This window comes from Embiotoca jacksoni, unplaced genomic scaffold, assembly GCF_022577435.1.
Source record: "Embiotoca jacksoni isolate LCO1_2020_lvr unplaced genomic scaffold, fEmbJac1.0.p SCAF_11, whole genome shotgun sequence".
Classification (NCBI taxonomy): Eukaryota; Metazoa; Chordata; class Actinopteri; family Embiotocidae; genus Embiotoca; species Embiotoca jacksoni.
In genome coordinates this window covers 15,609,085-15,635,432 of record NW_027185241.1, presented here as the reverse complement: position 1 = coordinate 15,635,432, position 26,348 = coordinate 15,609,085, and the positions used below count along the sequence as shown (strand labels likewise).

Below are 26,348 nucleotides of genomic sequence, written 5' to 3'. Positions count from 1 at the left end.
CTCATCAGTATCCATGGACTGGGAACTGGAGCCACCATGTGGCAGAACATTATAATAGCATCATTGTAAGCAGAACTATAAAAGAGTGCTGCACACAAATTGTATCAAATATGGTCAATACATTTTCATTGTGACTGGAAAGTCTGTTTACAGCGGGGCTGTGATTATGTATCACAGAGCAATCAAGTTAACAGTTAAATGAAACTTTGTAGCTTTCAGTGGCATGTCAGCAGAGCAGAGGGCATTTTTGGAATGCCTATCATTTTTTTCACCTCCACAACCAATAAACACTGCAGAGCAAAAAAAGAAAACCTACCCATGCAAGGGCAAAACAACCATAATCACAGCTGACACATGCTAAAGGAAGGATTCCTGTGTTTGCAGCCCTTGAGTGCTCTTTGGCTTCTGTCTTTTATCTTTTTAAACTTGCTGGAAACACTTCTTTGTACAGGATATGATAGTGGATGGCAAATAATTGCGGTGATTGTTTCCTTTCTTCCCTGTTAGTGCAGACAGTCAAAAATAGCAGCAACATTTCTTCAGGCCTGATCGAGTTGTGTGCTATTTCAGGTCTTCCTGTCTCAGGAAACTCCCCGCACCCTCCTCATCTGTGTGAATATGTTTAGCTTTTTTGCTCTCTATTTTGTGTCTTAGCCATGAAAATATGTAAACATATTTCCTTTTAACCACTATTGTTGTATCTTTTATAACAACCAATTATTAGTGTGTATGTGTAAACATCAAAGGACAGTCCTGTACTCCCGCAGTTAAAGGCCTGGTTAACTCCTTTTTACAGTAGTAAATGTACTGTAGAGAATTCAGTGTCTCCAAACCATGATGGACATCCTGGTGTTCGGTTTCAGGAATTGCACTTTAGCTCAACATACTGTGTAGGCTGTATACTGTATACATATATATATATATATATCATATATTAGAAATACTGAATTTCAATCATCACATTTAACTAATATTTGGTGAAGTGCAATGATTTTAACTAACTCATACAAATTTGGAAGAATTTAGCATTTACCAAAAAAAATTTGCTGTCAAGATGTAAAGACTTCTATCCCTCCGTCCATCCTCTTTGTAGTTACCTTTCTTCCCTTTCCCCCACTGACTCACTCCTAATCTCTAAGGTTACCTCCTGTGACACCCACTGTCACTTACCCACTCTTCTTACCATTGAGCCAGCCAGGCTGCCTGATGTCTGAGGGATTGGTTATTTATAGTGTCACCTCCTGATGGAGGAGGGATGCAGGCAATGGGGGAAAGAGACACTCAAAGGACACTCCCAAATACTCCGATGTCCCTTTACATCTGTTTAGACACTTTTTGGGGATGCATATGATTTCGATTGGTTCTGATGCGTTTCTAAGATGCTTACTTGCCACTTTACAAGACAAGTGTTAAACACTGGCACCACTATTACATACTTAATTTGTTTAATTTGTTTGCTTTGTTGGGGAGGTTGTAGCTCAGTTGGTAGAGTGGGTTGCACACTAATTAGAAGGTTGGTGGCTCAATCCCAGCTCCTTCTGTGCACATACCTAAGCGTCCTTGAGCAAGACACAGAACCCTAAAAAAAAAATTGCTCCCAATGGTGTACCATCAGTGTGTTGTAAGTCACTTTGGATAAAAGCATCAGCTAAATGAAATGTAAATGTTTATTCAATGTTTCTATGTTTGTCTTCACACTTGATTGAGCAACTGATTCAGAACTTACATTTACTTTAGAAGGACAGTAAAAATATTCTGCGTGTGCAGTGGATGACAAAAAAGACACTAACTTACTTTCACTGACTCTGACTGGTCAGTAACTGAATAATAATAATAATAATGAGTATCCGCCTAATAAACAGAACACATCAGTCTTACCACCCTGCCTGCTAAACTGCCCAGGCCCAGGGTTTCACCTTGGCACTGTCTAAGCTGTGAATTTTGGCCAGTGTTGCTAACAGGAAGCCAAATGAAAAGCAGATGGCAGGTTGGTGTTACTGTGAAGAAGAGGCGGGGTAGTGGAGAGTACAATAATGTGCTACTTACAGTATCTGTGCTGTGTATGCAAAAAGATACAATGCTGCATGAGCCAGCCTCTGTCTGACTCATCAAAATTTAAATTAACTCCTATTAATAATTTTTACATCGAAAGAATACAACTATTTCTATTTCTATTGCTAAGTTTTACTGTGATAACAATGAGAGTGTAAAGACAGGTCTCAAACGCCACCTTGTGGGGAATGTATAAAGCTGCACCTCCGAGATAAACAATATTGGCTCCATACAGTTAACATGAGGGCTAAATATTTTGCACAATTTCAGTCTGACAATAAGTAAGCCAGCCTTTTAAGATTTAATATTGCAATTGTTTTATGTGTAAATAAGGTGTTTATTCAGCTCTCTGGTAATGTTTGATATTATGGTGTACGTTTTTCACAGCATATATGGACTATAAGACAGCCGAACATTTACCATCGAGATAATCAACACCTCCCTGACAAAATCTTCAAGCCTCACGACACAATAACCTTCACAGGAGTACTGTCTATTACATGTTCAAGGTGTCTTAATGAACAACTATCTAACCTTTGCAACCATCATAATATTACAGTATTATATGTTATATATTATATTATTATATAGGTATTTATTGTTGATTTTTGTTTTGGTATGGTTATTATCCTTGTAATTGTAGAAGTAATACTTTTATTTGAGATGATGTCTATATGTAAAAATAAACAGAGAAGGTATGGAAATAGTGACCAATACTGCAGCCTGGTGGCCGTTCACTAAAACTACATCAATATGAAACCATGAATCTGCACAGTGAACTGAAGTCATGAGCTCTAAGTTAGCGAGCAGTAAAGAGGATAATCCAGATGTTTTCCTTTGCAGTAACTGACCTTTATGTTGTCGTTCCTTTCCCCTACAGATGAGAAGCCTTACATCTGCAGCCTGTGTGACTTTGTCACCACAGAGTCACAGGCCTACTTGACTCATGTTCGTGTCCATCACCCGGCTGCCTCCAAAGACAGACCCAGCCCCATTCCCAGCCCCAGCTACAGCTCGGACAGCGGCACCCCCAGTGGTTATCCCAAACTGAAGAAGGCTCTCCTTCAGGGGCTGAACAACTCCGCATCCCCTCCTGGTTACCTTTCAGCTCGATCCTCTCCGCTCGATCCCAGCATGGCCCCAGTGGATCTATGTGTGAGGGCTGAGGGCATCAGGGGCATAGGCTCCTCGATGTTGGACAGGAGAAGCCTTCCTAGCCACAAGTGCTCCTTCTGCTCTCACTCCACCCACTACCCCGAGGTGCTCTGGATGCACCAGACTGTGGCTCACCGCATCAGCAGCAGTAGCTCCAGCCTGGCTCCTAAATGGGCTCTTAAAAACAACTCAAAGGGCTCCAGGGACAGCTTGTTATCCTCCAGGAGACGCACTGGACCCCCGCCAGTCCTGGAAGGGAAGGAGTGTCAACCGCTGCCTTCACTGATGCCCACCCAACGTACACGGCCTCCAGCCTGCCCCAGTGAGGTTCCAAAGAAGAGTCGACCAGCCAGTCATGCAGCCACACCATCATCATCATCATCATCATCATCCGCCACCCCCTGCTCATCATCATCGAGGGGCTCCTCATCCACCCCAGGCAACCACGCCGGGAGAGTCCCCGTACGGCCGGGCGGCAGCACCAGCAGCAGCATCCGTCACAGGGAGGACCAGAGTCATCCGTCTCGCTTCAGACCCAAAGTGGACATGTACCCTCGGGGGAACTCGCTGTCGTCTTCTAGCTCCTTGGAGAAGAACACTGGTAACCCCTCGCATTCCTCAGCGCAGAGCCCCGCCACCGCTTCCAGGATGGCCGACCACTGCTTGATGCCTCAGGAGGGTCTGGGCTTCATGCTGTCCAGCAAACACGGCCTAGCGGAGTACAGCCGGGCACGGGGCGCCCCTCACCAGTCGCTTCCCAACTCCCACAGCCAGGGTCGGGTGAACACTACGAGGCCCAGCGCCATCACCCACAGTTCAACGGCAGGGTACAACTACAGCGCCTCCCACGCACAGGGAGGCCCTCTGCAGAATTCCACCTCTTCCTTCTCCTCTTCTTCACTACCTTTAGAAGCTCGTGGAGGTATGAAGCAGGAGCCGATCGCAGAGACACCGGAGATGCCAAGTGATATCCTCGGCTTCCTCAAGAACTACAGCCCGCATGAACTGGCTGCCCTCTGCCACCGCTGGGGTGCAGCCAATGCTATGCTGGATCCCACTGGTAGGGAGCCATTTCTGTTGTCTGATTTAGTAGTAAGACAATGCAAAATTGTGTTTTTTTTTTTTATGTCTTTATAAGACCAAAGCAATTGGAAAAATCTGTATTGCAGAAAGTCCCACAGCGTCAGTTCACATACAAAATGCCCAGAGGATCTTGGCTTCGGAGAAAATGCCAAACGTCAGGAATGGTAGAAGAACAACTGGTTTTTGAGCTGCTATGAGTAGAAGTGATCGTACTCGACAGGGTAAAGACGAAAAAGACACCAGGCAGTCAAGCAGACCCACACTTAATGTACAAGCCGTATTAAATAGGTAGACATATTACCCTCTCCCACACATCCTAACTCACCATCTGGCAAGTGATTGACAGACCACGCTCCAGTCTGATGAGGTTTTTAATAATGAAGAGAAAATCCATTAAATGAGCACACACATGTGCGCTTGCATGTTTGTGTGGTATATTAAAAGGATGTATCTGGGGCAGCATTTGTGTCCATATGTGCCTGGGTTTTTAGATGCAAAAGGAGAGTGTGTGTGTGTGTGTGTGTGTGTGTGTGTGTGTGTGTGTGTGTGTGTGTGTGTGTGTGTGTGTGTGTGTTTTTCTTTTTTTTAACCATGAAAGACGTGAGAGAACCTTTGCTACTCTCAGGTCTGCGAGGCATGCCTAGTCTCCGGCTCCACTCTCCCAGAAAGCTGTCACAAACTGTTTAGGTCACGGCTCTGCCTGATGAGAGGCTCGCACAGATGCGAATGGAGGGAGGCAAAACAGTGAGAGAGGGAACAGAAGAGGCAAAGAGTAGAGATGAGACAGAATAATTACCCCACCAGCTGCTTTGGAAATGGTCATTACCGAACATCCGTATTATTTGCCCATTTTCAGTTGTGTCTCTGGGGTCAAGTGGGGCTGTACGGAGCCAGGGGTCAAAGACAACAGCCCCAGAGCAGACGCATGACATCGCTGTCACCCGTCCTGGCGCATATCGTCACGATCTGCCTTAGCCCTTTGAGTCACATGCTATAAAGTGACCTTTTTTGAGCAACTGAGTCTTTCTCCCTTTTTCTCCCTGTAATGTGTGTACGAGTGTGTGCGCGTCTGCTCGTGTTTTCCGTCCAGCTCTGTCTTGTCTTTCATTAGTGCATCAGTGAGAAGGGCTGGCGGCCCAGAGTAGAAGTAGAGTATCCAGAGGCCAGCAGTCGGGCTGCCAGAGACACTCTCTGTCACCTCCTCCGCCTCCCCGTCCTCCTTGTCCCTGCTGTGTCCCCCCCCCCCCCCCCCCCCCCCCACACACACACACACACACTCCCTCCCTGTCCGCACACATACACAGACACACACACAAACATACACGTACAACTAGTGGGCACTGCCCAGGTATATGCCAACCCTTACGCTCAGGGTGTTCATGTGCCTGCTGGGGGATTGCGCAGTAAGCAAAGCACACCCCAAACCCTCGGGCCTGTTATCTGTCAACAAGACAGGTCAGAGGAACGTGTGTGTGTGTGTGTGTGTGTGTGTGTGTGTGTGTGTGTGTGTGTGTGTGTGTAATGGTCAGAATGTCATTAAATGGATCTTTAAACGTCTCATCCACTTTCTCATTCTGCAAACATTTACACGCAAACAAGCAAAAGAGTTTCTGTCCAGCATGAGTGATATGTGTTTATTGCTTAGTTATCTAGATTATGAATATTATACCTCATCATGCAACAACAGGTTTCTATATGCTGCTCTTTCAGCCACTCAGTATGCATTCTGTCTGCTTTACCAACCACAGTTGGGCTTCTTGTCCCTTAACAATTAATTTCCTGGTGGCATTTTGCTTCTACTGCCTCATTCATTCATTATAGAACTCCCATTAGCTACGCTGAGTTAAAACATGGTGGACTTTTGCCAGCGTTTCCTTTTAGTTTTTAAATCAATCTTATAGTAACATCCATCTAGCACTGAAATAATCTTTTAAGTTTTCAGTTCTAATTTTGTTTACCTGCAAGTTTGGCGTTAATTAAGATTTGTATGCAAAATCTAAAAATCTATTCTTTGGCAGAGGTTCATTCTGTTCCCACAAATTCAGATGTCTTGATGAATTTGCACACTTGCAAGCAACAATAGAGGTTTCTCCTGGATATTTGCAGTCCTCTAAGAATGCTAGACCAATAAAACAAAGGCTGAACCTCTTCATTTCCTCTGATATGAAAATGACTAAGCGTAAAAACAGCCCTGATTTTACATTAAATCACGTTATGTCACAGGATTTAGGAGCTTTAAGAGCATCAGAATTCATCATGTTTTTGCTATTTAAAGGCCATCACCATGTAAAGGTGATCGGTGCATGCAATGTCAGTGTTGTTGCATTACTCTGTGTGTGTGTGTGTGTGTGTGTGTGTGTGTGTGTGTGTGTGTGTGTGTGTGTGTGTGTGTGTGTGTGTGTGTGCGTGTGTAAATGCAGCCAGTGGGTGCCACAGCTTCTGCCTCACTGTCCTCCCTTGGACCAAACACACATAATATACAACTCCTGAAACACATGCCGACACACACACGCACACACACACACACCTGACATGTGACACACGGGCAGCGGAGCGGGCACATCACAGCCGGGGCGTTTTAATTGCCTGTAATTTATGCGGTGTGTGTGTGCTGTGTGTGTCTGGCTGTCAGCCTCTGAGATGATGCTGTGTGACAGCTGCAGTCCAGCCCCTGGAGCTAGCCGCTCATAATGACACATTAGACATACTAATGATGCCTGCGCGAGTCCACTACTGATGCTACCTACCTCCACCGCTCCAGCCAGGCCCCGCGCTTACGTACACCCACTCACTTTCTGCCCATTACTGACCTTTACGTCTTCGTTCGATCTCTGCAAACACTGCCACGCCGGCATGTCTTTTTACTCAGACTTCTATTATGCTGATGTCAACCTTATAAAAAAAAAAAAAAAAAAAAAAAAAGTCATGTAAAATCTCACACGGGAATCCTCGGCTGTATTTGAGGACACACCGACTTTGTATCATTTTAAAACAAATTCACATCTGAAACCTCCGCAAAAGAAGTCAATTCATATTTTTCATGTTCCCTGAAAGTGTTTTAAATACAACCCGAAACAACCTTACCAAGACTAAATTTGGGGGGAAAAAAATTTCCTAAGAAGAAATTAAGAAGAAAGGCGGGATTTGAACTTTTTTAATACAAATTAATGTTAAAAATGTGTTTTAAATTCTGTTTAGGAGGAGTTCAATTTCATGTCATTCAGAGCCTCCTCTGAATAAATACCTGTTGCTTTAAAGTGAAGAAGTCAGATCAAGCTTCACAGCTGGGTTTTATAATACACATCTTATGTTTTAATGTCTATTTGACGCCTGTTTTGACTAATGGAGTTTTTCAAATCTGTAATGTATTTGTAGATTGTCTCGTTTGTACCTTGTTTAATTGTGTGTTTCTCCCTCCTGTGTGTGTGTGTGTGTGTGTGTGTGTGTGTGTGTGTGTGTGTGTGTGTGTGTGTGTGTGTGTGTGTGATCAGGGATGCTGAGGTCTCTCATGCGGCAGGGACAGTATTTCTGCCACGAGTGTGGGAAGAGTTTCAGTCAGCCCAGCCACCTGCGCACTCATATGAGATCCCACACAGGTAAATACAGCCGTTGTGCAGTGAAACACAAATACACGTCGCACACGTACACTTTCACTGGCTCGTCAAAATAATGAAAACACCTCATGATAAAAGCATTTGTAAACCGGCAAAATCAGCTTTTAAATTGGCTTCAGCTCCAACCCAATTTTTCTGGACTCTCAAAGACCCAGCTGCTCTCCTTATAGAAATATGTTATGATAATTGCAAAATTTAACTTGTTTTCCCTTTAAATATTATTTTCTTCTGACATCATTAAAACTAAATTGAGTTTGTGCATATGTTTAATGGTACACATTACCAAAACAACCATAAAGCATTAGTATTACACTAAGATAGGGGCATGTTTCATACATGATCAAATCTTGACAACAGTGACAACCCAATCTGTTTGTCATATTATGGTAGTAATGTGTCCTTCTACGAACAGGGTATTACAAAATATGAGTTCAAATTTATGTTTATAATCCTTTTATGATTATTTCCTCTAGAATTAGGAAAATTTAGGGGGTGTTAAGTTTGTAAACTTGTTGTGTTAATTATATTTGTACATATTAATGACATTTTTTTTTATAGATTTAAGAGAGCTGTAGGTCTCCAGGACCTCCAAACAGAACATTAGGGTTGAAAAGATCTGCTAGTAAGTTCTTTAAATATGAGTTTCCAATGTCATTCACACCTACTAAAAGATTTCTTGGAGGATAAATGGTCGGTAATCACGTCGCAAGAGCATCAGTCACAGAAACTGTACAATTTTTAGAAAAGGGAGGAAGACAAACAGCCTCAGTAAAGACGAAGAGCACCAACAATGTACTGTGTGTGAGAGAGAGGTCCAGTGTTCGGCTTTAACCTTATTAGCTGCTTATTATTCATGTATTCTTAGATGTTCCTGTTTTTTTGGCCACTCTCTCACCAGTCACTCACCCCGGGACCACCTGTGCACACACACACATCACCTCCGTCTCCGCCCGATCCAGCCGGGACACACCGACATGAGCTATAGAGAATATATGCATGGGGATTCACATTCTCAGCCATATTTCTTCGTCTGAGTCATCGTGCGTCCGCGACGTCCCCGCACTCCACCAAATAAATCAAAACAGATCTTTTTGTTCAGTTGAGTGTGACAGCCGGTCTGTGAGTCCTTCCCCGCCCTGGGCTGGGCAGCTGTCTCTATTTTTTAAACTGAAACATGATTTGCTCCGGATACTGACCTGTGACAAATTGTATACATTATTAATCACATGTCAATTAGAGAGATGGAATTGTGCATTCTAATGAAGCAGAACAGCATTTGTCCATGCCAACCGTACGAATCCATTTGCATGCATCCCGGTTTCATTCACTAAACAGCTTGATTCAGACATCCTGGCTGTTCCTCAACTTTCTCATTGTCCCTCACGTTTCATTTCCTCTTCCTTTCCTTGCTCGTTTCCTTTCCTTCTCTGTTTTTTTCTCTTCCTCATCTCACCTTTTTCCTTTTATTTTCTTCTTCCCTCTTCTCATCTCTTCCTCCCTTCTTTTCTTGTTTCCACTCATCATTCTTTGACCCGTGCTTCTTCTTCCTCTTTTTACTTTTCATCTCGTTTTTTTCTCCCCTTCTTCATCATCTTCCCCTCTCCTGTTGTGTCCTCACATCTCACCCTTTCTTCTACCCTCTTTGTCTTTTCTTTCTGGTTTCCGTCCTCCGCTACTCATACACTTTCTTCTTTTGTCTCCTTACATCCTTTCATTTCACTTTTAATTTATTTTCTCTCTTTTGTTTCCTCTGCTTCTCCTCTTCCTCGACCTTTTCTCTCCTCTCCTCTCCTCTCCTCTCCTCTCCTCTCCTCTCCTCTCCTCTCCTCTCCTCTCCTCAGCTGCCTGCTCTCCTTTCTCTTCCCTTCTCCCTCCCTCCTCCTCGTCTCCCGTCTCCTGTCCTGTCATGTCCATCAGCCGGGCTGGCATTGATCACAGTAGACAGTAAGATAAGTAGCTTCTTTATAGAGAGTGTGAATGATATGTGGCACAGCCAGTGATTCTAAGTGACAGAGGCCAAATGGTAAGTGATGCAGTGCTCAGCTTCCCCCCCTCACCTCCCTCTCCCCCTCAAGCCCTATTGTAAACACACACACACACACACACACACACACACACACACACACACACACACACACACACACACACACACACACTGTATTAACACACACATGCTCAAGCACTGGCTCTGTAAACACTGGCAGAGGCTGTAATTAAAGTGGTCACCGACAGTTGTCTTCAGCATGGACGTGCACACGCAGAAAAGGCCAGCCACCCCGAGGCCTCTATTAACATGCGTCACATTAAATCACCGACTCGCATCCACCAGGTTCCATCGCCATCATCACCACCATGATCGCCATCATCATCACTGCCAGCTCCCCTCTATTAACAAGGGTGCTGGTGGCAAACGCTATTGTGTGCGGGTGGTGGTGGAAAAGAGGGAAAAAAAAAAAAAAAAATTGCTTGTGTGGATCTGGTTGAGCGTTTAACCAAATGCCCTCCTCCCTTCCCCCTCCCTCCCCCCCTCCCCCCCCCTCTCCTCCTTCTCCCCCCACAGTTGGGTTTGATTTTAACGGACTCCACAGAGGCACTGACGCTCACACCACCGCTTCTGAAGCTCCCAAACAAGTATGTGGCACAATGGCTAATCACCGGGCTCCCTCATCGCTTCTGCATGTTCCTTATTATTACTGTCTCACCTCCGCATGTCTTTGTGTGTCTGTGTCAATCCTTCCGCCTCCCATCTAGTGTGAGTTTTATTTTTTATTTTATTTTTTTTGTTCACATGTAACTCACGTGGCACCTTCTGCACCTGGCATTAACACCTAGCATTCCCTCACACTGCTGGATCACACCTGACGTTTTAGGAGTGTGTATCCAGTTCTCATCACAGTTGTCTCATTGAAAAGCTTTGGTTTTGCTTCAAAAACGTCAGTGTTGGTGACTTGATTAGTCGTCTTTCTCCATTGAGTTTATTTTCTCACTGCCATTTAAACTAAAAACCTGGTTACCGTAATTGTGGTAGCGGATTAGAAAAACCCAGAGATTGTAAATAGAAAATGAACGTGGCCTCCATGACGTCACCCAAAGGTTTCCTGAAGAGCAGTTTTGAAGCAGTCCCTGACTCCGCCTTAATCCAGGCCAATCCAAAAATGGACAAAAAGGTGGTTCATGGGTGGAGCTGAGATGGACCGAATGGAACCTGGTTGCTGAAACGTGCAGGCAGCTCACCAACCGTGACAGCACTGACCTGTCACTCAAAGCAGCCCCATCCTTAATTATTTATAAGTCTAAGTGAATCCAATTCAAACAGGTCAGTTTAAATAAAAACTCACTCCATGTACAGTTAGCATTAACTGGGAAACTAGCTATAAAGATCAGCAAAGGGAAGTTCCTGCGTAACACGGACAGGTGTCTGGAGGAAAATTATGATTATCAACCTGGCAAGAAGCAACAGTGGCGCACTTCATCTTTTTCAGTTGTTTTTGAGTGACTGCAGTTACAGCAGTGCATGTAAACAAAGTCAATAGAAAAGAACATGTTTTCAGAGTTGTCAGAGTCAGTCATAGAGACAAGGATGGTGGGAACAGAGGTAAACAAAATCTGCGCCGCTTTTGACATTCGAAGGGAGTTGGCTTCTACATGCTGCTGCTTCCATCTTAATTAATCACACACATCACACACACGCACATGGACTCAGATTTACCGCACGCTATGAATGATGGGAGCAGGCGCGGCGGAGGGGTCCAATTAGATGTAGTGTTGACGCTGCTTTACGGTGACGATAACCTTTAGTATAATGTAGTGCACCGGTCCCGTCAGCGATGTTTCCTCGCAGGACGATGTCGTGGAGGTTCTCGCTTTCCTCTCACGTCTCACCCTTGCCATCTTTCCAGCTGTTTTTTTTTTTTTTTGGGATGATTTTTATGTGATTAATTATACCTTTTTTTTGTTGTTTTTATCTCTCTCTTTCCTCCTCACCCCCACACCCTCTATTTCTCTTCTCTCCGTTGCGTTTCTGATGATGTATGATAACAGCTATATTTCCCTGTTTCTTCTTCTGGGAGAAGGGTGCGGGAGGGGCGCGGGGAGTCATTTGTTTTCCCGCTTTGATATTCTTCCATTTATCAAAATGATAATTAGGTGCAATTAAATGGCACTCTCATTTGTTTTATTCAGGTGTGCGTTGCTTATTATTTATTTCTTTTTTGCAGAGGTGTCTGTGCCATTGTAGGTCAGTCTAATTAGAGGAGAGAGTACGGGGTGTGTGTGGAGTGTGTGTGTTTAGGCGGGGAGCACGGGGTGGCCCAGATGATTGAGAGAAATACGCGGAGACAAAAGTAGGACTGTTCAGACAGGGGATGTGTGGCGCTCTTTTCCAGATGGCAGTAAAGAGGGAGGACGAGTTCCTCCATCTGGGTCAGGATACAGAACTTTTTATGTGAAATTAGGTGTAAAAAATAAAATGTGAACGCTTCACTTGCCCCGCATAATGCTTCCCTTCTTCTAGCTGAATGCCATCATGTGTCTTGGTTTATGTTTGTCTGTGTTTGCTTATTTCTTTCCTTTTTTTCATCCCACTGCGGCAAGTCTAATCCGTGGTTTAAATTCCCTGTATGCTCAAAATCCCTTGTCCTCTCTACATCATGTCTGTTGTCACCTCTGGCCTCTACCTGACCTCTCAACCTTTGTGTGTGTGTTCTTCAGGGGAGAGGCCATTCTGCTGCCAGCTCTGCCCATACCGAGCCTCTCAGAAAGGGAACCTAAAGACGCACGTCCAGAGTGTCCACCACATGCCTTTTGACAACAGCCAGTACCCGGACACGAGGGGCTTGTTACTGAGCCAGGAGGAGCGAGGAGCGCTGGCTGACAAACACTCCCCAAAACCACAACAGGAGCAGTAGACCGTCGGACTGTTAGACCACGACCTGGACTCAAGGATCAGCAGGGAATCACACAACCTCCGAAACCCTGTTGCAATTCCTGAAAATCCGAGATTCTGTACCCGAAACTCACGATTGACTTTTTGAGCTTCTCCTCTCCGCCTGTCATCCTTTAATGACCTTAGAATATTTTTTTTACAACGAAGGTCCTTGTAGTTTTTGATTATTAAAGATATGCTTGGTAATTTTTAAATCAAAGAGGGGCTGCAGCTGAAAAGAGTGTTTTATCGCCTAATGGAAAGAATCCCTGGTAAAAGTTGGCTTTTGGAAATGGTGTGTGTCTGGTGTGCACACAGGTGGGACATTCTCTCACCACAGACAAAGTCAAGAGTGAAGTACGAAGCTGGACTCTTCTTTAATATGAAGGTTTGCGTCACCTTCAAAGAAATTTGAATCTAGAAGCCCTCAAAAATTAAGGAGTTCCCTCTTGCTGCCATTTTGGATGTACTAACATGTAAAGTTGCAGCTTTACAAGAAAAGTAAAAGAAAAAAAAAGTGAACTCGAATGCAACGGCTAGCGTTTGAGTCAAGGACTACGGCATTGCATGGCTGCTGTATTCCCCCCCCCCCCAACACTTTTTTCTTTCTAGCTTTATTGTGGGAGTTTGTGCATTCCTCAGGACACCAATCATCAACCCACAGCAACAGAAGAAGAGCTGCAATCCATCAACAGACAACTGGCACATTACAAGTCTCCTCTGGGTTTGAAGTCAGAAGATGAAGACTTGCATCTTTCTGTGTGTGTGTGTGTGTGTGTGTGTGTGTGTGTGTGTGTGTGTGTGTGTGTGTGTGTGTGTGTGTGCAAGTGTGTTAAACTCACTTCCCTCCACTCTAAAGTGTAACGGTGGGAGTGCAGTGACCACTCTGAGGCTGTGTAGCTGATGATTAGAAGGAGAGAAAGATGGAGAGAGGTAGGTTTAGAAGGAGAGAGAGCGCTTAATGGGGGCGTCTGCTTTAGTGCTCATTAAAAAAAAGCCTGCGTTTTTTAATAGCCAATATAAATGAGCGCACCACTTTTATGGCCATTCAATTATTGTCCATTTAAGAGGAAGGGATTGAGTGGAGTTTTCCTCCATAACTTTGTCATATTAGAGTGTTTCCGACTAAGACAAGTCTGACTTTAAATTAGATTGACTGCACAACAGTGGGAGTGGCAAATACATTGGCTCTTGATTGTGCAGATTTCACTTTTTCACTTTACTTTGTGTACGTTGTGTACATGGTACTCCTCATGTTAGGCACCTCAGTGGTTCCCTGTGCCGAAGGGCAACTCTGACCTTTTTGGCGCGTCGATCTCTCCAAAAACTATTTGATGAAACGTTGGTACCAAAATTATCTTGTGCTGGGTTCAGACTATACAATATTTCTGTGTCAGATCATGTGATTAGATGAATGAATTCTTGTCGAAACAGATGAAAAACAACACGGCGGTCACAGAACAATCATAGTTTCCTGTCTTCCACGACCCACATGGTTTCATGGGAAAGGAGGTGCCGGGGATCATCTACTGGAAACGACAATGTAATCCAACAGTGTCTTATGATACTGTTGGTCTTGTGTTCAGAAAAAGCCTACTGTAGACCCATTCATGGATCGCACCAAGCCAAAAAATGTGGATTGTTCAGATCCTTTCATCTACCTTTCACTATTGGTCAACGTCATGGGAATGATACGGAAGTTGTCACATGACGAGAAAGAAGCTAAAAAAAAAGAGGACTTGCTGGTCTTCTTGGGTTTTCGTGAGACCCTCCAGATGTGGCAACTAAGATACACTACAACAGATAAAACGATCAATTCTCACGCTTGACTTTGTGGTCTGAACCCGGCCTTAGTTTTTTTTTTTTTTTTTTTTTTGTCAAAAGCCTCTCAGCGGCACTAGATACCTTAACATTGGGCTTTCAAACTAATGGATCAAGAACTTTTTCTAGACTAAAGCAGATTTGGTTATGGACAGACACAATAGTTGTGTTGATCAACTCGTCCTACTCTTGGCAAGAAAGTGTTTCAGTATATTTCCTAGTGTGTAAACCTATTTCTTTGACACTGAAAGGTTTGTTTAACAAGTGAAATGGGCACATAAATGAACGCATCCACATTTATTAGAATGCTCATCGGACACGCAAACAACCAGCGACGCAGAGCTGATTTTGTTACCAGAACATTTAGGCAGACTAATGAGCCAATCTGCCATGCCATCAGTCTAATTCCTTGAATGGTGATTTGAAGATTTGCATTCTGGGGGGAACCAAGTGGAGAGGTCAGACAGGCATCAGCCAGAGGTTCAGGAGGTCAGGCTTCCAGAGAGTTCAGGGATAAATACACGAGGTGGAGACGTTTCGAAGCCTATTGACTTGTCGAGCTGTCACGGCCTTAACACAAGTGTGTGTGAGAGTGGACATTGATGTGTGTTTACGCATCCTCTTCAAACCTCTCTAAACTGTACGAGGTAGACTAAAACTTCGGTGTACTCCAGCCTCCGTCTAGATGCTTTTGTATACTAGCCTACCTCCGTTTGCAATGAAAGCCTGTTCAAATTTATTGGCTGATATGAAGCGCGACTGTTTGTTTTGCTTGTTTTTTTCGCCCCTCAATGGTCCCCAAGATTGAAGATCCGGGCTGTGCTTCAACATGTCGAGGGGAGTAAGAAGAAAAAAAGCAAAGCAGCTCAAAACAGTTGATTTCTTGGATTCAAAATTCACACCAGTTAAAGATAACACACACACACAGAGTAACAGAGTACTGTACTTTCCATCTATTTTGAGACCTCAGTAGTTTTTACACAAACACATGATGAAATGGTTGCTATACCAGTGGGTTGTTTAGTTATGCATACAATACTGTGTGCTTGAAATATGCCTAATCATACACACAGACGTGTATATTGAAGGTGTGGGTAGTGAAAATACTTGAAATGGATACTCTAGCCTTTGAGGTAGTGTAGTACTAATACCAATGTTGTACAGAATTCCCTTTAAGATTAACTCCTCAGTTATGAATTTGTACTCCGAAGTGTGACTTAGAAAAACTATGAAGCAGGAGTGAGTGTATGTAATATAAACTGTATATCTGTAATCCACTCTTACCAAACCCTTTATATACAGCGGTAGAAACCAAATGGCATTACTAGTGCACTTAGACTAGGTTAGTGCTTTAACCATTCTCATTTTGTCCAGTTCTAGCTAAGGTTTCTTTGAGAATGTCTTTTTAATGGTGCCGGCTAACACACGTTCATGTAATTTCTGGTTTCTAGGCTTTTTGTTTTTGTTAGAATAATTCCATAGAGTTGAATAACAAATGATTTGTTCTGTGACAGCTGTGTGGCACAGCTTTTTTAGCTACGTTTCCTCATGGAAAGTTTGATAATGCTAGGTGCAGCAGTGCTTATTATTTCATAAAGATGTAAGAGTGTGTTTTCAGTCTTTCTCTTTGCTAAACTGTAGGATTTGTTTAGTAGCTAGTCGTGGCTGCCCTCCCAGAGGGGCTGGCAGGTGTTGTTCTTTCTTCTTTGGTTGGGTTTTTATCATGCCTCTTAAGTTGTATTATTTGTGTCCGTATTGCTTTTTTTTATTATTATTATTTGTTATGAACTTCATGATTAATTTACCTTGGAAGACATTATTATTCCAAATGTATTTGGTTGATATCTGTATTTATTATCACTTCAAAAAGGATAAGAGGACAGAGGCAGACAGGAGTGTTTGTTTTAATTTGATTTTTCTGGGTTGTTTTTTTTGTTTTTATACTGTGTAGTCTTCAAGCCAGCAAGCCGATGTGAAAGCTCTACCTCGTCTGAGCCATTCTCAGTTCTGTTACACTTTTGTACATCATTTCAAACAGATGTAATGTCATGTCCACAATAAAGACACACAAAATGGCACCTGTTGGCGCTGTTTCATCTGCTTTTGCTTGTTTGTTTTAAATTTACCGCAGCCACTGTGACTGAACGCGTCCAAGTTTAGATGAAAAAGCCTCACAGATTCACCGTTTTTTTAGATTTCATTTTTCTCTGTTACTCACACTGCTGGCGTGGAATTTACAAAGAAGCGTGCAGTGCAGCGTCTCTGAATATTGACAGGATTCACAAAGAATTTGCATTTTTTGTTTTGTGTGTCTCACAAACTACTTATTCTTACAGTCACTCACTAACATTGGATGTAACTGTTCGCTGCTGATATTTTACCATATTGTCACAAGAGACAAACATGACATCCTGATGTAGTAAGGCATGGCCTGCTGCAGGTGAAAAAGTCTTTATCTCAGCCATAATTGGTCCTCTGTTGGGTACTCAATGTTTGGATCAGAGCAGTCAGTCTAATTAACAAATCCTCCCTGAATAAATTCTGCTAAAAGTACCATTGAATTTTGCTTGAGGAACAGTTGCAACCTTTCACACGATTTACCCTCATGTTGGCGTAGCTGGAATAGTGTCACCATGCAGTAGAATATTCTTCTGCTCAAAACTAAAGCTGAAAACACACAGGCATTGTGGCACGGAGGCGCATCATGTGTCGCGCTTCAGATGCCACCTTAACACCAATAGGAAGCTGCATGGAAAAAACAATATGATGGATGAAGTTGCCCGTTGTCCAGTTAATAACTGCATTGTGGTTGATACAGCTCAGGAAATGTCTCAAACTCAACGACTAGTCTCTCCTTCATCCGCTGTGAGACAGAAAGAGGTGAGAAAGTCGAGCTGCCGCAGGAGCAGAGTAGAAGAAGAACTGCTACAGGAGCTGCGAAGTACCAAAAAGCCTTTTCTCAGCGGGAAAAAAAAAGGCTTTTTTCAGGCGCAGCGATGCTAGAAATTGGACAGTGGTGTGAAGTGTGCTGGGTGGCGAACAACTAGCCGCCAGTGTGGGGGTTTACCTAAACAATACAACTAGGAGTGGCTGTCTGATCAGTTTGCTTTATAGTGCTGCTTATTTTAAGAGATCTTCCTTATCTGAGGTTATTTTTGTCTCATTATAGCGTACATGCTCCTTCAGAAGTATTTCTACCCAACAACACACAAAGTCTGAAACTTCACTCCAAAAGAACACAAACTGAACATGATTGTCTATCGCAGTCAAATTTCCGGTAATTGTCCCACACACGCACAAACGTAATACAACTCTGCTATAGCACCGTGCTTCTCGAATACAGGCTGGTGTTTTCTGATAGTGCCCTCTGGCTCTCATTGAGTCCTGCACATAATCTCCATTACCTGCAGGAGAAAGTGAAAGTGGTCATGATTCATGAAGACGAGGTGAAAACAGATCAGACCGGAGCCACACTGCAAGCTGTTCCCTTTCATAGCATGTGACGCGTTTGATGGATCGGGGACTTTGATGTTGGGCCGGGCCCCGTTGGCACCTTGATGTCCATGTGTGGCCTTGCGGTTGAAGTCGAGCTGCCAAGCAACGGTGATGAGAAACCCACACCCTTCAACTGCGAGGGACCACCTAGGGATTCGTTGCTACTTTGCCAGTCTCTTTCATGTTTGGTGTCTATGTGCACCATCTGTCTGTCGGTTTGAGTGACGGCTGAGTGACGGGTTCCCTCTGAGAACATGGCACATAACGTTAATGCCAGGCAGCCCGGGGCTGAGAAAAGACTGCAGCTGCCCGTCACTCTTCCCAACCTCATCAGTCACTGCGAAGGCAGACGTGACGGCCCTGAGCTCCCTGAAAAACCTGTTCGCTGACATCTCTTCTTTCTGTCACACAGCAGAGAGAAGCCGACTGACTGACTGACTGACTGACTGACTGACTGACTGACTGAGGCGGAAAATACGCTGAACGTCAGGCTGACTCAGGCTTGATGGATAGGTGTGTTGGAGAACACAGTGTAATGTGTGTTTTTTTTTTTAAATTTCACATCTTTAAGTGTAATAAAAGAAAGCTGTTGCTCTCTTCGGGAGTCTCTGCTGTTAGACAGGTATAACCGCAGGAGGATCTGGTTGCTTTTTCTCATTGCAGAGAAGATGTTTGTTTTTCATTAAACATTTTTAAAACATGTTTATAGTTTATCTGCGGGGTAGACTTAACTATTGTAGATCTTAGAAATACAACTTTTTTTCTTTTTTTTTTAAGTTGAGCCGAAGACATTTCGACCCACGTTGAACACTAAAGGCATCAATGCTTGAAAAGTGATACATTTTGAATTCCTTACACTAAAAACACGAGTTTCCCATGTTTTACATGTGATCACATGTATGACAGATGTTTACCACATGTTGCAACATATGATAACATGGGGAGAACATGTGGAAACGTTTTCACACGGGCATCTACATGGACTTCACACGTTACAGCATGGAAATGTTCCACAACCACATGTTTCCGTGGGCAAAATACATATTTCACACAATCACATGTGTATGTTGTAATTCTTGTGTTTTGTTTCTGTAAGGGAATGTCAAAGAGTATAGGATAACCCTTCCCCAGCATCTTTTCCATGCTCTGTATCTGACAATTTTTGTTACTTTGCAAACCTGACAATCTCAAAAGGCTGTTTCATGCAGCACAGAGATGAGATAGTTTGCAGGATTTGAACTTGCCAGCTCTCTTTCTACCTCTTATCTTCACACTAATATGCATCACTTTCTGTGCAGTGCTCTTTAAGTGAGTGTAACACCAAGACTGACTTTAAGGAGAGTTTGTCCAAAACTGTGTGCTGTCATCCCTATTTCAACAATTATCACATCTCACCACTCTGCAGTTTGGCCGATCGAAACGGTTATAAGTATGTTTTTAGACATGGAGGACACTTCAAAGTTTCTTTCATGCATACTCTGAATTAGTTTTGGGAAATGCTCATTACTTTTTGTGCTGAGAGTTAGATAAGAAGATGTATCTCTCTGTCCAATAAATATAGGGTTACAGGGAAACAGCAAGTCTGTATCTATCTAAGGGAAATACAATCCACCATAGACCTCTGAAGTTCACAAGTTGAAATGTTAAAAAGGAGCTAAAGACCACAAGTGGAAGTTTTAAAGACAGATTATGTGGCAGACTTTTTCATGGCATAGAAATGTTTCTTTGTGGAGTTTTGTCTTTAGTTTGTATGTTAAACTAAGCTACCTAGGTTAGTTATTGTACAGCCCTTTATCTATTGTACAGAAATAAAAGTGGTGTAAATAACAAGTATAATAAGTGGATCAGAATACTTTTCAAAATGTTGAACTACTCGCATAAGATGAGACCATTTTCAAGGTGGTCAGTGATTCTTTGAGACTTTACTGTATGTTTAGAAAAATCATTATATATTACAGTAAAATTAATTTCTAACATTAGGGCAATTTCAGAACACAGGCCAAAAGTCCTCTCTTTTGTGAAATGCAAATCTGCAAACATTTTGTAGACAAAATCTCGCAGTGTTAATAAAAGTAAAATGATAATTAATGGGCCTGCCAGGTGATTCGGATCTGCTCCAAAATTCAATTAATTATGTCTTGGCTCATGCTACGCCTTTCCACCAAGTTGTATGATAATCACGCTGGGACTTTTTCCGTAATCCTGCTGACAAACAGACAAATAAAGAAACCAAACCGAAAACCAGTTATACAAATGTTTAAAGCCTTGGGGAACCTATTACAATTTCTTACAATGGTGCCCTCCTGTGGTTGAATCAGGAGCGACGCTGGCAGACTAATTTAAACCGCTACACCAACACAACAAGAGCCAACACAGGATCACAAATGAAACAATCCTGGTGAAGACTACAATTGTCTACAAATAATTCTCTACAAATAAAAACCCAAGCCATTGGAAAAATGTCTTACCCTTGTCATAATATACTTTAACATGTTTCTGAGCTTTGTATTTCCTCCATGTCTTTCTGTGATCTCTTGCATTTCTGCTGCATGTACGAATGAGCCGTTGTCATCCCCTCTGGCATCCCCTCTTCCTCTTTGCATGCAAACCTTTGTAGCTCTGCAGTGCACCGGCCAAGTCCGAGGGTCTGATCTATATCTGCCACCAGGGAGCACTATCCCTCTCTAATGGCTTCTAAACAGCCTTCCTCAGGAGGACAAGGCCCACATCACAGACAAAATGGCACTCGTATGTGTAGGATGGCTGCGCCGGTGTGGGGTAAATATACTTAAAACACACTACGGCGTATGCGGCCTTGACTACAGCTACCACCGGAGAGTCTGACTCCTCCGCATTTCCCAGGCAAAAGGCCAAACACATTTACAACACTTCAAGTGTCTGCGACAGAAGAACGCCCCTCTCCACTGTGAAATATGTAAATATTGCACTAATCAAAGGGTTGTGGAATCGCAAAATGCCACGGAAAGGTTATGACCTGGAGCCTGTGCTAATAGAGGAGTGAGGGAGGGAGGAAGAGGAGGACAGAGGAGGTGGTGGAGGGAGGGCGGCGGCGGTGGTGGTGGTGGGAGGGTAGAGGAGTGACAGCTACCACAGGCGTTTCTCCTGCCTGAGGAGGACCTTCACATGCTGACCTCCGCCTCCTGCACTCCAACACTCTGACAGTAATGAATAGGAAGGGGCTGTTTATGCATATCAAATGTTATTTACTCTCCCACAGTCAACTGTAGCCACAGAGGAAAGAAAGAGAGAAAGAGGAGCAAAAAAAAACAAAAACAGGATATTCCCAAAGACCATGGGCTGCCATTAGAACAATGTGGACAAGAATGCAGAGGCCTCTGCGGTGCACTGAGGTTAATCTATCTATCGCAATGAATTACATGACGTGGTTTTTGTGGGGCTTCAGCTCGACTAGCTTTTAAAATGCTGCATTGTTCACTGCCTTGATTTCCTTCCAGGATTTGAGTGCTTGACAGATACAGAGTACCTGCATGAAAACAAGCTCTCGCAAAGTTTAAGAGTGAACTTGACAATGAACTCTTCTTGAAATCCAGCCCACACCATTATTTATTTCAACTATCTCCTGCTACACCAAGCTAAAGTCTATATCCAGCGACAGGATCGGGGGGGATGTTAACATACATTCTAGTCATGTAACATATTTTTAAGCAGGATTAATTCTTTTCCACATTGACATGATTGGTCTTAAATAGCACAAACCTTAAAGCCAGAGGGAGGAAAAGCCGGAGCGGAATTATTCAAGGGAATGACGTTCGACGACAAGCTCAAGAAAATAACCTTGAGCATGAACAATGAAGAATCAGCCGCCAGAAAACGTTTGTGTTTTTTCCCGAGCCTGCGTGTCATCGTCATCGGTTTACGGCTCGGCCTCATTTTCCATCACCCCTTTTGAGAATTAAGTTGGATCTTAAGTATGTAAATGAGAACCTATTCCGTGGCCCCCACCCTCTCTTCTGTGAATCCCAGGACAGACCATGACATTTAACATCGCCTTCACTAATTTGTGCTTAATAGCCAAAAAGTGATTAGAATTAACATTAATGACATTTCATATGTCTCCCCTTCTACATTCATTACCCCTTCTCTGCTGCTGATACTTAACCAGCTAATGCTGGTGGCTGCTTCTTGCAGCTTAAATTTCACGTTACACTTTTGGCAGAAATCTTTCAGTCGCCCTTTTTTTACTCTTCACTTTTTTCTCTTCCTTTGCAAGAAGACAACAAGGAAGGAGAATTAAAGTAGAGGAGGGAGGGGGTGGTGTTATAAAGGCTTTAAGTTGAAAATCTATTCTATCGGTCACACCCTCTTTACCAATTGACATGAGCATTGCAGCAGATTAGGGAGGGTGTGTATGTGTGTGTGTGTGTGTGTGTGTGTGTGGGGGGGGGGGGGGGGGTCATCTCTTTTCTTGTTCAATGACTGTTCTGTCATCCTCAGCCCCTCTTGTTGAAACAAGTGCTGTCCAATACCCTTCATCTATTTTTCTTCTTCTTCAGAGGCTTGAACTTCACTTCGCTTTTCTCCAATCAAAGACAAATCACAGAGGATAACAGCGCCTGAAGAAATGCCTTTCTTAGATTTGTACATGGGGGAGATTATTGCGTGAAAAAAATGAGCATTGTGTTCTTATCAAACAACAGTCTCGACCAGCCCTCCGCCTTCCTCCCTGGTAATTAGTGATGGTCTCCAACCTTGTTCAAGGTCGGTGAGCTTTTCCCATGTGTTTCTTTGGGGAGGTCACGCCATCCCGCAGCAAACGAGCGACAGAGGTGGCTCAACGGCAGATTTGATAATGTTACAGTAATTCAACGGTGAAAACTGCTTTTGAGGGGTAAAGGAACAAAAGAAGGGACGCGGTTATGTAACGGGGGTAAACAATTATAATCACATGTAACATCACCTTTATTCATAAACTGAGGTTCTTTTATTTTGTAAATCTAGAGTAATTTATTGTACTATGATATCTGTTTCTTTGAAAAGAATTAAAACATTTTCCACTCGTATTTTAACTGCATATTTTTTAGTACAGCAAAGTCAATAATATGCTAAAAGAAAGAATACAGACAATAAAAAAACACACGATAAAATGAGTTTTAACTAACTTTACATAAAGTAAAACTGTGTACAAACGTGTACCCATTTTGACCAATTTGATACGCCTAATCCACTTCAAGTAATTAGCTAGCACTGATAATAAAGACAAAGCTTTTTCTCAACACTTGAACTCATATTTAATTCACTTATTTGATCTAGCCTATAAGCAACACCATTTAAGCCAATCAGCAACAGCAGGCGTTCATACTTGTAAACAGAGAGGGGGAAGAAGTTAGACAGTATCATTCTCATTTTGGCTGATTTCACCACAGCCTCTTCTTCTGAGTGACAAATTATGGTGTAAACGACCTTTCATGTCTAATCGGGATTCACAGTGAATATATGCTAATATTGAGGAATTTTATTTTGAAAATCAGAAGCTCATTTTCTTGTCCCATCGTGTTTACAACAGTGCTTTTATTTTGAAACAGGTCTCGCGCACTCTTATCATTACGCCGAGTGGTTTATATTTATATTGACAGGTGGGTAACAATGTTTTTTTTTTTATTACTAAGATTCATAGAACCAATACGCTGCATTTATGTTTGTCCTTTGGTAATGTCTGTGATTTGTGTTGCATTTCCGTGTCCATTTATTTTGCCCACGGACAAGCAGCTGATTTTCTAACTTGCCGAGATGTGCTGTTGTGATGTCAGGTACAGTAACAGCAGAGTATCACTGTCGGGAGTTGGTATTCTGGCTCTGGGAAACGCTCTCGTCCTCTCTGCATGTTAGTTTCATGCAAGCAACAGCTGCGGCAGTTAGGTAACGCAAAATATATCTAAGCATGAGCGATATGATTTGCTGTGTCATTGTTTGCTTTGTATCGTGGTATTCGTCCGCACAATGATTGCGAATGGTTTTGTGGCCAGTGGGATCATTTGGATAGATGCTTAGTTTGAAAGTCCTTGTTACCTTAGCTACAAACCTACGATCCTCTTTTCAGTAAAGACAACCTGAACGACTAACCCTCGCTAGTGTTTCCTCTGTTTTGGATGCAGTAAGTATTTGTGGACTTGCACACCCTTCGGATGATGATGTTTTATAATCTTCATTTTGCTTCAGCTATGAGAAATAGACGTCAACTTCCAACCGCATGAGACTGCGACATGTGAACCAGTTGTTGGTGTTGTTGTCTTGGCAATGTACCTCTGTGAAGAAGGGTGGAGCTTTTGAAGGGAGGGGTATATCTTTCCACAGAATTGCTAACTCCACCTTTACATATTGAATGTAAACCAAAAGTGCTCCACGGTTCATAGCAATTTCATTTTCAAAACGAATAACCCCTGAAAAGACATACGAATCCATTAATTAAAGCTTTTCTGCAGGTTGAACTTATTTTGATGTCAGTTGTTTTGTCTCATTAAGATCATCGTCTGGAGGGCAGAGTTTAAACACCTCTTTTGTTTACCACTAAAACACGGCTGTAATACAAGGATGGAGGACGGAGTTGGCAGTAAAAGAGGAAAACACAAAGGAATGTTGTGGAAAAAAAGGGAGAAGAGAGGACGTTTTGGTGCGGGGGTGGGGGGTTGAAAGGGTAAGAGGAGCTGGGGGTGATCATGGGGTAATGGCAATGGCCTGGCCGCTGACGGACAGGCCAATCTTCTGTCTGGACAGACTCAAGAGAGATGTGTCAGTCTCGACCACCACCCCGGGCCAGCCGCACCACCACACCGCTAAATGTGTATTGGCAAAGTGTCGGTGCCAATGCCATTAGCCAGCAGACTTAAATTCCCCTGTAATTTTCTATAGCACTCCTCGTTATTGGCACCTCTGATGGGTCGAGTATTTGAATCCTGGTTCACTTTTAATGGATGACCGTTGACGGTGAGCAGCAGGGTGAGTTGTTATCACTCCTACAAGACAGGTCCGCACGCACACGCACACGCACACGCACACACACACACACGCACTGGTGTTACTGTCCTTCCATGATCCTCCATAGATGTAATTATTCCTCCACTGAATCACCGTCATGCCGATATGCAGTATGGTTTACTTAGCTAACGGTTATTCTAACAGAAAACTAAAAAGGGGTTTTGATAATATATTCAATGAAAAATCCAGCAATATATACTAATTAGGGTTTTATTTTTAGACATATGATTTTGAACAAAGTTTAACATGTCATTTTGAAAATGAATGCATTTAGCCTCCGCAGACAAAACTCATTATTTTCAGTTGGTGACTACAAAGACATTGTTAAAAACTGCTTTGAAAACACATTTCTAAACTCAATTCCCTTTCATCAGCTACCTGTTAAAGAAATGAAAGAACACAAAAAAAAAATCTCAGAGTGATGGAAACACTTTGTTAATTATTAAATCATTGGTTTCCAATAATTTTGGCTAATAACTCCCTAAAAAAAAAACCAAGGACTAGTTTGGGCCTCTATAGCCACATTCAGATATTCATACTTTATGTTTTCAGGTGTGACCATAGGAATTTCACCACAAATAGATGTCCACTCTTATAGGCTTAGTCGGTTTCATTTAAATAACAGTTTGAGGCCTAAAGAGATCATATTATCTGATATTTAAAAGAATTAAAAAAAATTAAGCAAAAGTCAGAGCGCAGAAAAATCCAATAAATAATATGAATTTATGGAGCAGAGAATCTTCTCCTATTATTCAACTAACCTGCAGATTTAACTGGTGACCCTTTTGATGGGCTCAACTCCTAAATTGGTAAACACTGGACTAAACAAAACAATCTAGTTGTATATAAAGTTGTAAAAAGAAAAGCCTGACTATTGATACTCATTGATTAGGGAGTAAAAAACATTGTGATTTCTGTGTACATATTGTCGACAAATTTTTTTTTGCAGTGATTTGTCGAATGTGGTTTTAAAACGAATACTCTCAGATACTTTTACCTAACTATGCTAGAGCACTGAAAAAGTGAACTTCACTGAAAATGTAATAATTATGAATAACTAAAAACCAAACAAACTGAATTTCTTATATACCCCAAGTATCTTTTTTGCTTTGACTTCTTATCAGACAATACTGGCTGTGATACGCCAATATAGGCCGATAACGTTGAGTCGGATAAATTGATCGGGTTAT

General features: G+C 42.7%; 1 protein-coding gene across 2 annotated transcripts in view; it reads left to right on the top strand.

Moving 5' to 3' along the window:
* znf516 (zinc finger protein 516) overlaps positions 1-12,766 on the top strand; it is a 47,997-nt gene extending 35,231 nt beyond the window's left edge. For both annotated transcript variants that reach the window (XM_069143338.1, XM_069143337.1), the window contains exons 4-7: positions 2,933-4,267; positions 7,782-7,886; positions 10,465-10,535; positions 12,615-12,766. In XM_069143338.1, coding sequence (XP_068999439.1) covers positions 2,933-4,267; positions 7,782-7,886; positions 10,465-10,535; positions 12,615-12,674 — 1,571 coding nt within the window. In that variant the 3' untranslated portion in view covers positions 12,675-12,766. The remainder of the gene's footprint in view (positions 1-2,932; positions 4,268-7,781; positions 7,887-10,464; positions 10,536-12,614) is intronic.
* Positions 12,767-26,348: the final 13,582 nt, after the last annotated feature.